At 54.2% G+C, this 12,054-nt stretch overlaps 1 protein-coding gene across 3 annotated transcripts in view; it reads left to right on the top strand.

Moving 5' to 3' along the window:
* The window catches only part of PDIA5 (protein disulfide isomerase family A member 5), a 93,878-nt gene extending 84,006 nt beyond the window's left edge, over positions 1–9,872 (top strand). For 2 of the 3 annotated variants that reach the window (XM_060010766.1, XM_060010765.1), the window contains 3 exons: positions 2,860–2,930; positions 9,024–9,158; positions 9,644–9,872. In XM_060010766.1, the coding sequence (XP_059866749.1) occupies positions 2,860–2,930; positions 9,024–9,158; positions 9,644–9,724 (287 nt within the window). In that variant the 3' untranslated portion in view covers positions 9,725–9,872. Of the gene's footprint in view, positions 1–2,859; positions 2,931–9,023; positions 9,159–9,643 lie in introns of those variants that run through there. The other variant, XR_009519254.1, reaches the window with a different exon arrangement.
* Positions 9,873–12,054: the final 2,182 nt, after the last annotated feature.

Consider the following 12,054-nt stretch of genomic DNA (forward strand, 5'->3'; position numbering starts at 1 on the left):
GCCCGCATACCGCAAAAAAAAAAGAAATGCTCCCCGCTTCCCCCCAGACCTCAGGGGACGCCTACCCTGCTGGGGTGCTAACGACCTGCCTCAAGTAACCGCTGTGTGCTGGATGTTTTCGGGGACCCAGGATACAAGGGAAGGAGGCCTGGTCCCTGCCGGCTTCAAGGGCCTCACAGACTGCCCTGACAAAAATAACTAAACACGGTCCACACGGGGCCCCGTCACTGAGCGACTCACCTGTTGGCAGAGGGCTTGGTGCCTGGAGTCTCCCATCTCCCCTGCTGCACTTTCCTGTCCTGAGCTCTGCTCCAGGCTCCTGAGACGTGTGTGTTCGTCAGTGGACAGAGGCAGGGAAAGAGGGAACTAGCTAAAGACAAAAAAAATCTTTAAAATGTTTTCAATGATAAAAATAATATGTCCTTATTTATAATTTATGTAGTATATAACATATACTTTTATATAAAGAACCTAAATACTACAGATAAAGGTAGGTATAAAGTAAAAAAGCAAACACCAACCCCCATTTCTCCTCTCCCCCCACTTCCTGCCTGCCCATTTTCTACACAGCTCTTCCTCCTGCTGTTTCATTGTTCTCTTCTGTTCCAAGCCCCCCACATTGCTCCGAATCATGGTCTGGTCGTGGTGACTGCCCTTTTTAGGCCAGCTTGGCTGAGTCTCTAGATTTGGAATTTTCTGTCCTGTCCTTGGTCTTTGTTCCTCTTTCCCCACTCTGGGAGGCTGCTTTCATTTCCAGTTACACAGAGGTGGTACCTTTTTAAAGAGCCCAAATTAAAAAATCATGCCTGTTCTGGCCTAACTGACACTTCTGGGAAACATCTTCATGCCCTTTCTAAAACAGCCTCCCCTCTAGTTATTCATCTGCCATGCTCTTTCTTTTGGATAATGAGAAAATGAGATGTACCAGAAGGCCATTAATCTGAGACCTAGATGCTTTAAATTGATGGCAGCAGGAATTTGCACTAGGCTGACAGTGACCTTTATACTTTCAGTAAGCAGAGAGGTTAGAAAGGAGAAATGAGTAGTGACACCAGATTTGGGGGAAGGGAGTAACTTATTTCCGGCCAGCCTGATGTCTTAATGGGTGTCCATGTGCCGCTCACAGGGGACCTCTAGGTGCCACAGGGCACACTTTGACGCGCTCTCAACCAGCACGTTGTGCTCTTTACACGTTTTGAAAGCTATATGCCATCATTCCTTTGTAGTATGATGTTTTCATGAATTTGAGCCGTTCTTCCCTCTGTTGGGTCAAATTAGTACAGTGTTCTTGTAATTGCCATGAGTTCGCTCTGCGAGGTACTTTATCTCAGTTCTGGTGTAACACGTAACCAGCCTAGCTGTCTTCTCTACTCCTGTGATGGATGATGGGAAAATCCCCTGAAGCTGCCTCCCCATCACCATCCACGCTGCTCTGGGGCCAGCTGGCCACTCTGCCAGCCAGGCCACGTGGGTGGTCCCGCCCATCTCAGGACAAGGCTCAGGTGCTAAATTCACATGTAGCTCAGCCTTAATTTGGATTCACAAAGCCCTCTGAAACGCCAGTCATTATTATCTTATTTTGAAAAGGGAAAGAGCAGATGAGCCAGGCTGTCTCGGTTCCCTCCCTGCCTGGGTTTCCCCAAGGCCATGGGAGAGCTGTTTGTCAGGAAGCTGGCTGGAGCCAGGTCTGCCCATGGGGCATCTGGCCTCTCCCACCCATGTTTTGATCAGAATTACTCACCACAGTCAGGGAATTCCTTCCCTCAAAGCAGTGCTGTTCTCTTGGCAGTTGGGTTCAGTGTCTGGAGGGTGGTTGGGAGGAGTGGGCTTGGGGTTTAATTGGCGAGCACTGAGGGAAGGGCCAGGGAAGCGGGTCTGGGACAGAGTGGCCTGCAGCTTCCTGGGCTTTCTGCTCAGTGGACGCTGCCCCGGGCTTGCTGAAACAGGAGGAGAAAGTGGTCCCACACAGGTCCCAGCCCCGGGCCTGAGACCTGTCACTGGAGCTGGAGGGGCTCAGGGCACCACATACACCTCTGTCCCATCCAGGGCCTCCAAAACTACGGATCCTCGTCCCTGGGTTGGGAACCCAGGCCCTGAGAAGTGTCAGGGACTCCTGGCAGCTTATCCTCCTCTTAGCCTGACCTTGAGTCTCCCTTTCCTGGATCTGGGGTTCGGGTGGATTGTGGAGCAGGGAGGAAGGACAGCATGAGGACCAGGGGCCTGGTTTGGCTGCTCAGTCTGGGGTGAGGGCTGCTGGGAATGTGGGAAACAGCGGCAAAGCATGAGTTGCCGGGGTCAGGCAGAGGGCCTGCTCCCAGCCCCCTACTTCCCCAGCCCCACTTTCTCAGTCATGAAGTGGAGAGATTTGCTAGTGTCACTGGGGCGAGAGAAGGGACCTTGTGACAGGCTCAGAGAATCCCGAGCATGCGTCCTCCTTTCTAAGCCCAAAGCTCCCGCTGCACCCTGGATCAGGCTCTTATGGACCCTGAGGGCAGCCCTGTGTGGAAGGAGCTTGCAGGGAAAGACCACAGTGTCTGTCTCCCTGACCCCCAGCCTCGTGGGTGTGTGTGTGATGGGAGAGTGTGGGGTGGGAGGTCCTGGGCAGGAATGGACCTGACGCTGGCACAGGCCTCCTGCAGAGCCCTCTTGCCAACAGCAGACGCGCAGTGGAGGGTCTGAGTGGTGGGGTTGATACGTGAACCCTGACAGTGGGGTGCGCGGGGGGTGGGAATCAGATGAGCCCCAAAGTCTGTTGGGTGGAGAGAAACTCCTGGAAAGGCTTCTCTGGAGGTTCCAGGCAGGGCCCCTGGCTCTGCAGCCTCCCCCATGTGTGTAACTCTCTCCTCCCCTCTCACGCAGGGTGCCCGCATTGTAAGAAGGTCATTCCACACTTTACTGCCACTGCTGATGCCTTCAAAGATGACCGAAAGGTAAAGGCCCCCTTCCTCTTCACCTCTCGTCCCACCTCCAGCTTCCCCCTGCCACCAGTGCCCACACCTTCCTCCCTTCTGTTCAGGTGCCCTCCCTCCCCAGACAGGTTCTGCTGAGACCCGGGGATTCCTGGCAACCAGGACATCCTTTTCACAAGGCAGGATAGAGCAGGCTGCATTTATGCTGCAAAATCAACTAAAAAGGATACACTGAACTGTTACAGCCCTTCCTTGGAGGAGGGGGTGGTAAAGGGGTCATTTTGTTTATTCTTCTTTAGTGTTCAAATATTTTTACGGTAGGATTTGTAGTCATGCATTACTTGTATAATTAAAAGTACAAATAAAAAAAAATCCAACAAAAGTCAACTGGAGGCAGCCAAGGTGGAGGAGAGCACGGCCGTGTGTGCAGAGCCTCATCCCACCTAAGTGAAAGGCTCCTGCAGCTGCTGACGGATGAAGCATAAAATTAACAAGCTAGAGCTGCAGATTGGATTAGAGAGCGGGGAGGGGGCCCCGGGCACATTCCCCCAGGGCGCTCCAGCAGCCAGGGCAGACTCCAAGGCTGAGGGAGTGTATGGCAGGGAGAAGACCCCGGAACTCAGACTGGTGCATCGGGGCTGCTGTTAAACTACGTGAGCTGGAAGACTCTCCAGGCCTCGAGTTCCCTTCTTCTAAAGTCAGGGTGCTGGTCTAGATGGTTTCAAAGGCTCTTCCCAGCCTGGGGTTCCATCATAGGAACCTGTCCCCTGAAAGACCCCCAAGATGCGCTCACGCACACCCAAGGCCAAAGTCTGGTGCATCTCTGCCTGCTGCCTTATTTTCCCAGGTGGAATTGTCAGGTGCGGCCAGGGCAGGTGGGATACAGATGATGAGATCACCTTGCATCAGCCCTACGGTGGTGGAGATGGGATGGTGAGAGCTGTACAGGGACAGCGAGTCAGAGGAAGCCAGGGTAGGCCACGGGCACGTATGTGAAGACTTAGACTCCGAGCCCCTTCCCTGATCTTGGGGAGTCCCGTTGTCACCCAGAAGTCCTGCCTGTGCCCTTGAGGCACCCTTCACCATCAGGAGGGAATACAAGGACCAGAAAAATTTCTCTCCTCTCCCTGCCACTTGGCCTGCATTGAGAGGGGCACGGCAAGAAGGGACTTCCTGTCTTCCGTCTCCCTCACTGCTCCAGCCGATTCTGCCAGCCGGGGCCTGAGCACAGTGGCTGCCTCCAGTCTGAGAGCTCCAGCACAGCCCAGGCTGCTCGTCCCTGCGGGGCTGGGTGTTGGTTGGTGTGGGGAGGGGCCAGGACTAGACTGGCAGTCTCTCCGTATCAACTCCCATCATTCTTCACCCAGAACACTCGGTGCTCTGGACACGCAGGAGAGTGACAGGTGTGGGGGCTTCCCGCCCCACGAGATGCTCAGGTCTCCGCACTCCAGGGTCTGTGAGGGGAACACATCAGTCCCAACGAGGCCAGGCTGGCCGTGCCCACGGTAGGCAGCTGAGGGCCATTCCTCCTCTTCCCTGTCCCCTCTGCTGATGCAGAGGGGTCCCATTTCCATGGTGACCCCCTCCTTCTCTGAGATACTGATACACCTTTGCTTAATTGTCTTAACTTGGGCCAGTAATGTCGCTGACCTTTTCCTGGAGTCATTCCCCCTGTTATTCCCTCTGTCCCTCCTTCCAACTTCCTTTATTCCAAGCCAGGCATCACTCTCACTCATTTTCAGGAACACACTTAGCTTCTCTGTCCCAGGCAGCCGGCAGGCCTGGGGTTCCTAGAGGCGGCTCTCAGTAATAGCAGGGAAGCCTTCTGTCTCTGGTCTGGGGTACTGGTGCCATGATGGCTGGGTGCCATCCTAGAACTATCAGCTCAGAGCCTCTGGGGGATGGTTCCAGGAATGTGTCATTTTTAAGAGCTGGCTCTTCTGCTGGCCACAGGCTGGTGTTTGGGGACCACTGGCCTGTCCAGCCCTCTCCTTCTCCTCAAGCAGATCAAGGCCCAGAGAGGAGCTGCGTCTCTTGCCCAGGGACGCGCAGTGGGTCACTGACAGCCGGAACTGGGTCTCCTGACTCCTTCCTGACACCCCGTGCTGCCACCTCTGAGCCAGAACTGCATTTTTTTTTTCCACCCAGAAGTTGGTCCCTGTTCCTTCCCCAATCAATATGCAGTTGGTTGTTCACTTCCATTTTCATAGCCAAAGTCAATATTAGCTCCTGCAGAGATTTATTTTACTGAATCAATAAAGCTGTGTGAGGCAGCCCATATTTTAACTGGGGAGCCTCCCCCTCCCAGGAGGTTACTGGGGACTTTAGCAGTTGACATGCTGCGGGGGAGAAAGGGCTGCACACTGTTAGTGTTGGAACAGAAGCATTCTGGACGTGGCCATGGAGGACAAGGGTCTCAGGTGGGAAGGCTGGTGGGTGCAAGCGGGGGCCAGGGGATCACCGGGCTGGCAAAGTGGGGCCTCTCTCTCCCTTTACCTCAAGGTGTCCCAGCCTGGGGGTAGGGGCTGAGGGAACAGCAATGCAGCACAGCTCCCGGCCAGGTGCAAGGTCGTCCCAGGAATGGGCTTTGGGGCAGCAGGAGCCCCTCTGTGATTGGCTGACGAGGCTCTGGCCGTGTTGCGTGTGCTGTGTATGGTCCCCCGAGTTCCATCAGAAGGGAAAGCTCCCTGAAGACAGGGACCTCGTTTGTCCTTGAATCCCCCACAGTCTTGACGCCTGAAACCTCTGTAAACGTTGGCTAGATGAAGGAACCAGATGATGTGTTTGATGTTTCCTGTGAGCGCCTCTTCTGCTAGTACTTTTAAAGCCTTACGTTGTGTTGTCCTCACGGTCGTTTAGTCAGCTAGGTATTATTACTCATTTTACAGATGAGGAGGTTGACTCTCAGAGGTGTTAAATGATTAGCCCAAAGTTACCCAGCTGGAAAGGGGCAGCATCAGAACTGAAAGAATAGGCATCGTCAGAGGTCTCCCAGATGTGGACTCAGGGCCTGGGACTCTTATGCAGGGGATTTTGGGGGAGGTGATCTTAGGAAGCAGTTGAGGGGATGGAGGAAGGGAAGCCAGAGCAGGTGTGTTAATGAGCAAATTACTGCATGGGTAACTAGGCTCAGTCCCTGGAGACCTCAGCAGGGACAGAGCCATCCCCCTCAGAGGGGAGAAAGCCAGGGGACATGTCTGCAAGCCCCGTCCATTGTGGGCCTTACTTCTAGCTCCCTTCAGCCAAGAGTTGCAGGTGCCAGTGGCAAGTCAAGTGCTGGGCGAAGGGGACATTGCAGGGCACGACAGCCACCTACCATGGAACGAATCTAGAAGTCAGTGTACGTTTGGTGCCGTAGGTGAGTCATTGCAGATCTTGAGTGGGTATAAGGGGGGCAGGCGCTTAGACAGGTGAAATTGGGATAGATGTGAAGGGGTTTATTTGCTGCCTTCTTTCCAAAGAGTCTCAGTCACTTCCTGGAGAGGGGCCTGTGCTTGTCTCCCCTCTTCCTACAGAGACTGAGAGCAAAGGAGCCTTTGCAGCCAGAAGTAGCATTTCGTGTATGTGGCTGGCAGCTGTTCAAGGGGATTCAGAATGAGGACCCATTTTTATTTTAGTCGATTTGTAAAACTGTACACGACATTTCCCACTGCTTCCCACATTTCCCCATTTTAATGTATACAAATTAAATTCATAATTTAAACTGGATGCAGGGAGAGCAGCGGCCCGGAGCAGCGCTCATCAAACGCTTTCACAGCCTAGCAGGGGAGTGACAGCCCCTAGCCGAGGGCTGGACACAGAGGCTGCCCCACGTGCATGGTCCCCCCCTGGGCCGGCCACTCAGCACCTGCCCCGAGAAACGGAACCCTGAGGACGGCCAGAGGAGGCTCTGCCTCACGTTTCTGAATAATTCTGGAAGGTCTTTGGAGGGCAAGCTGGGGTTCTCAGAAGCCTGCAGGGGCGCAGGCAAACGGCAAGTTGACCCTGCCTGAAGGAGACAGCCGCCCTTCTTTTCCAGCCACACGTTGCCTATGGGAAGGCAGGGCAAGGGCCCTCAGATTTGGCTTTTAAAGAGAAGCTGGAGAGCCAAGCTTTACATAAAATCTTCTGGCTGTTTTTCTAGGTTGGCAGCTAATTCAGATTTATGTTTTTAAAATATTCTGCGTGGGCCAAATAGAACAGGACTGAGAGCCAGATAGGGACTGCGTGCAGAGTTTGCAGACTCTGCTCTAAGAAGTCTCATCATGTAGAACGTAACGTAGCCGAAGAGGTAGAAGGGGGGCGTGAGGGCGGGTGAGGGAGGATGAGCGACTGGTAACCAGAGTGCAGGCCACAGCTCACTCTTCACTGCCTGTCAGCGCTGCTGCCTGCGGAACGGTAGCCCCGCTCACCTGGGCACAGGTAAGAGGCCGGTAAGCGTTGACTGCTGGCGGCCTGCAGGGCTCTCCTACCTGGAAAGGGGGCCTCCACCCAAATGGAAATAACCAGCAGCCAGAGAACTCTGTGAGACACGGCTGTTCAGTAGTTTTAAACCTCCGGCGTGGTAGTAGTTCTGCCAGGGCTCCTGCGTGGGTTCCAGCCCTCGGAGGCACGGCGCCCATTCCTCTCCCAGGCCGGTCCCAGCATGGGCTGGTCCTAGCTGGGTGCTCTCTCCTCGGGCCTTCACGCAGCTGGCTGCCTCCTCATCACTGAGGTCTCAGGTCAAATGTTATCTCCTTGGAAAGGCCTCCTTGGCCTTCGTGGCAAAAGCAACCCCTCTGGCCGTGGTCCTATCCAAGCACCCTCTTTTGATTTCTTCAGCGCGGTCCCTTGGACTTTGCAGTGATCTCACTTGTGATGTGTCTGTTAACTGCCTGCCTGCAGTAAGAATGTCAGTCGCTTGATGATGGACTTTGTCAAGGTCACCACTGTCCTCTTAGCATCTAGAACAGGCTTGGCCCATAGCAGGACTTCCATCAATGCCTCCTCTCCTCAGAAGCTGCTGGCCCCTCTTCTGTAATGCTTGTGGATTGCCGTTGCCTTTAATTGACCCTCTCCCCTCCTTCCCTGCTCTGTGACCCTCAACAGGAGAAAAGTTTCCCATGTCTGCTTTTTACCCTCTTATTGGGAAAGAACAATAAATAAGGAAAAACTACCCTGCATGTGGAATTTGTTCAGTGGGCAAGAATAGGCCAACGGCCAGTTAACCTCCTTCTGACCAAAAACTGTTTGCTTTACTCATGCTGAATTCTGTCCCGCTTTCTGGAATGTGCTCCCCTGGCTGGAACGGGCTTCTCCTCCGCCATCAGGCCTTGGCCCACGTGGCAAACTTTGCAGAGCGCCTCTGTGCCACTCCGTGGGCCGTCTTGGCACCCTGGACCACCTCCACACACCTCCTGTCATGCCTTGGATTCACCTCTTTATCCAACTCCCTGACCAGATGCTGAGCTCCTACTGGGGACAGAGCTTGTGTCCGGGGCCAGGAGGAGTCATTCTAACAGCAGCTAACGTGTACTGACCATTCACCGTGTGCCAGGTCGTGTGCCCTTTCACCTCACCTGACTTCTCTCACTCAGTCTTCATAATGTCCTGACAGTCTAGGTACTGTTATCTCCATTTTACAGACGAGACGTTGAGGCCCCAAGAGGCTGGTAATTCTCCTCAAGTCTTCATATGCAGCCCAGCCAAGAGTTGCACGTGGGAAACTTGACTCCAAAGCTCTTATCCTTAACCTTGGTCCTACCCTGCCTCCCCCAGAAGGTGTTCAGGAAATATGAGTTGATGAGCGAATGAGTCCCACAGTGCCTCACAGAAAGCATCACAAAACTCGTGGTGTTTACAGATGCTTTCAAGTCATAATTTCCTTTACAGTCATTACACTCTTGATTTTAAAGGGTAGTCTGAGGGCATTCCAAGCTAAGTCCCCTAACCTCACCTGTCTGCCTGGGGGGTTGAAAACAGGCAGTCTCAGTCTCGGTGGAGCTATGGAATGGGGATGCTTTGCTTCAGCGTATCCCTGCTTTTGGGGAGGAGATCCAAAAGCAGATGATGTGGGTCTCAAGTACAGCCTGGTCCAGGCCTCAGCTCTCAGACTGGAGACCCCCGTGCTGACCCTCCCTTTCTTCGGCCCCACAGATTGCCTGTGCCGCAGTTGACTGCATCAAAGAGAAGAACCAGGACCTGTGTCAGCAGGAGGCCATCAAGGCCTACCCCACTTTCCACTACTACCACTACGGGAAGTTTGCAGAAAAGTACGACACCAATCCGACGGTGAGTTGCAGGGAGGCACCTGCCCCAAGCTCTGTCTGCTGACGGGCAGGGAAACAGCCACTGAGGAGGCTTCCCGGACAGCACAGAGGTCAGCTGCAATGCTCAGAGCTGAGAAGGCAAGACTCTGGCCGGGCTGAAAGAAAATCTCAAGGGGTTTTCACACAAGTCTTGGCCCCAGAACCGGGGGGTGCAGGGGTGTGGTGCGGATTCCAGGGTGCAGGACAGTTTCCTCACCCACTTTTCAGGGCTTCTCTGTAGCCAAGCAGACCCTCCCCACATGGCCAGCCATCGCCACCCCCCATCGGCTCCCCCTGCCCCCACCTCCGCCCGCTCCCCCACGGCCCTGCTCCCCCACCCCCCGGCCTCCTCTCTGTGTCCCGAGGAGTGAGCACCCGGTGGCGGTCAGGGAAGGGGAGTAAGGAGGCGGGGGGCACACATCCGCATCAGGTTAAAGTTCCTTTTTTTTCTCTTTCCCTCCGCTACAGGAGTTGGGATTTACTAGTTTTATTCGAACACTCCGGGAGGGAGACCATGAGAGACTAGGAAAGAAGAAGGAGGAGTTGTAATTTCTGCCTCAGAGAAAGCTTTTCCATTACACTGTGAAGGATACCTGTTTTGTTGTTGTTTCTGAATTTCCACGTGTTCTGAAGATGAAGTTTTTTATAGCCGCTTATGGCCGTTTTGTACAATTTTGAAATAAAATTAAACCAGTTGTTTGGTGGTGTGGGTTATTTCCAGGGAGCCTGTTCTAACAGATAGATACCCGTGTTCTCCCTCCTTCCACGTCCTCTCCTGGGAGGTGGAGAGCCCCACGCCAGCCCAGAAGGGACTGGGGGGCAGGGGGGTGAGGAGGGAGGCATGGGATACGGGCCCCTGTCAGCCACTGGAGAGCAGGACAGCGGAATCAGACCACAAAATACCCTGTTGGAAAATGACTGATTTTGAGGGGAAACACGTTAAGATGATCAGGGAAAATGGGATTGTGACGCTGACGGGAACCAAGCATTAGCTTTTTCTGGGTCATTGCGGTTTCAGTTTTGGCGTTTTCCTGGAATGCATTTACATATTTCTCTTTCTCTGGCTATTTCTGTCTTCTCTTGCTCTCTCCATTCCCTCCCAGCTCTCCCTTTAAAGAAAAGTAAGTCTCCACTTAGGGATGAGTGCAGCTGTCCAGCCCAGGCTGGAAGGGGCATCTCAGGTGGACTGGGGGAGGGGCCTTTGTGCAGCTGCTTGCTCGGCACACTGGCTGGAAGGGACGGTGTGTGGGACGTGGTGGCCTCTCCTCCGTGTGCAGATGCCGGTCTGTAAACCAGCTCCCCTCGCCCTGCCGCAGGAACCTCCACATCTTCGCACTGCGTTCTCATGGATGGGCGCCACCCAGGCCCCACTCTGTCTCTGTCACGTCTCTCTCCTGACTCTTTCCCACTAGGTCTGCTTTCTGCATCCCTGCATGACTAACACCGGGCCTGTGCCCAGTGATGCTGCCAGAGCCGTGGTCCTCCTCCATGGGGAGAAGAAGGGAGTAGAACAGCTTCACTCCCCTGTCTTGACTTCGTGGTAAGCGGCAGTCCTAGCCTTGGGCTCCTCGGGGAAGTTCAGAGGTGGCATTGCGGGAGCTGCAACACTGGGCAGCGCACTTTGGTGGCCTTACAGGGGAGTTGGCCTGTGGGCACAGCCCTGTTTCCTGGGCCGGCCCATCCCTTGCAGCCCCTGCCTTCTTTCTGATGTGTCCCCCAGGGCGGGGGTGAGAGCCGCAGAGCTCCCCATGGCGCCCTTGACGAAGTGCCACTGCGCACAGCTCCGTTAAGTGAGGTCAAAGGTCTTGAAAGCCCATGTCCCAGCTTCCCTAAGGTCAGCCTTCTCTTTTCCCTAAGCACCCACTTTTTTAAGTGGCCCCCTGGTCTCCCCCCAGGTGCATGGGTATGAAAGGAGCACACGTTTAGATGTCACGTTTACTGAGCTCAGCTGGTGCAGTCCTGACGCTGATTATCATGTACCCGCTCCTGCAAGGGGCTCATGAGGGAGTGTGTGTGCACATGGGCACACTTAATGGACACTTGGAGTATTTGTGGAGGAACATATTTATTTGTGCCTCCAAAAACGTTGCTGTTTTTTAACTGCATCTTTAATACCTGACAAAATCCACTTCCTGGCAGAGGACCATGGGCACTCACATTCAAGGCACAGGGCTTTCTTTCCATCTGTTCCATAGCCTGGGTTGGCTTCTGTGTGAGGACTTGAAAGCATCAGGAAATGGCATCCTTTTCACTGTATATATGCAGGATTTGTTAATTATGGGGCCTTTGTCAGAAGGTCTAGTGTTTACCATGACTTTGGGCATGACCTGAGCAAGTTCTTCCCAGCTCTGGGCAGCTGCCTCTGCAGACAGCTCCCCTCCTCCACTCCCCCCGACCCCCACCCCTCAACGCTGTGCCCCAATTCTGGAGCTCTGCAGATGGGTTAGATCATGGCCCTTGGTTAGTTCCATTCCCAGTGGCCTCGCTTGGTTCATTTGGGGTTCACTGATCTTCAGTGCAGACCCCGCCCTAGCCCTCACTCGAGGACCTGCCATTATCCCCTCGGTTCCCCTAGATCTTACTTCTGCAGGCTGATTTCTCTGCAAGAAGCAAGTGTAGAGTTAGGAGAGAACTGATTCCCAGTCTTCGTTCTGGTGGCTTTGGCATAACCTCAGTTTCCCCGCTTTGGGTCGTTGCTTCTGTTTCCATTCCCCATGGGTCTGCCTTACTCTGCGTCCTGCATACCTCTCACCCACCAGTGATTCCCCATCACCACTAACCAGAGCTCCCAGAGCTGGCCCCCCAACCCTTCTCCTCTTCCCCATATGGTGCCCTCCCTTTCTAGAGATGTTTGGTTCCAGAAACTGTTCTGTGCCAGG

The sequence above is a fragment of the Delphinus delphis genome, chromosome 4 (genome assembly GCF_949987515.2).
Source record: "Delphinus delphis chromosome 4, mDelDel1.2, whole genome shotgun sequence".
Lineage (NCBI taxonomy): Eukaryota > Metazoa > Chordata > Mammalia > Artiodactyla > Delphinidae > Delphinus > Delphinus delphis.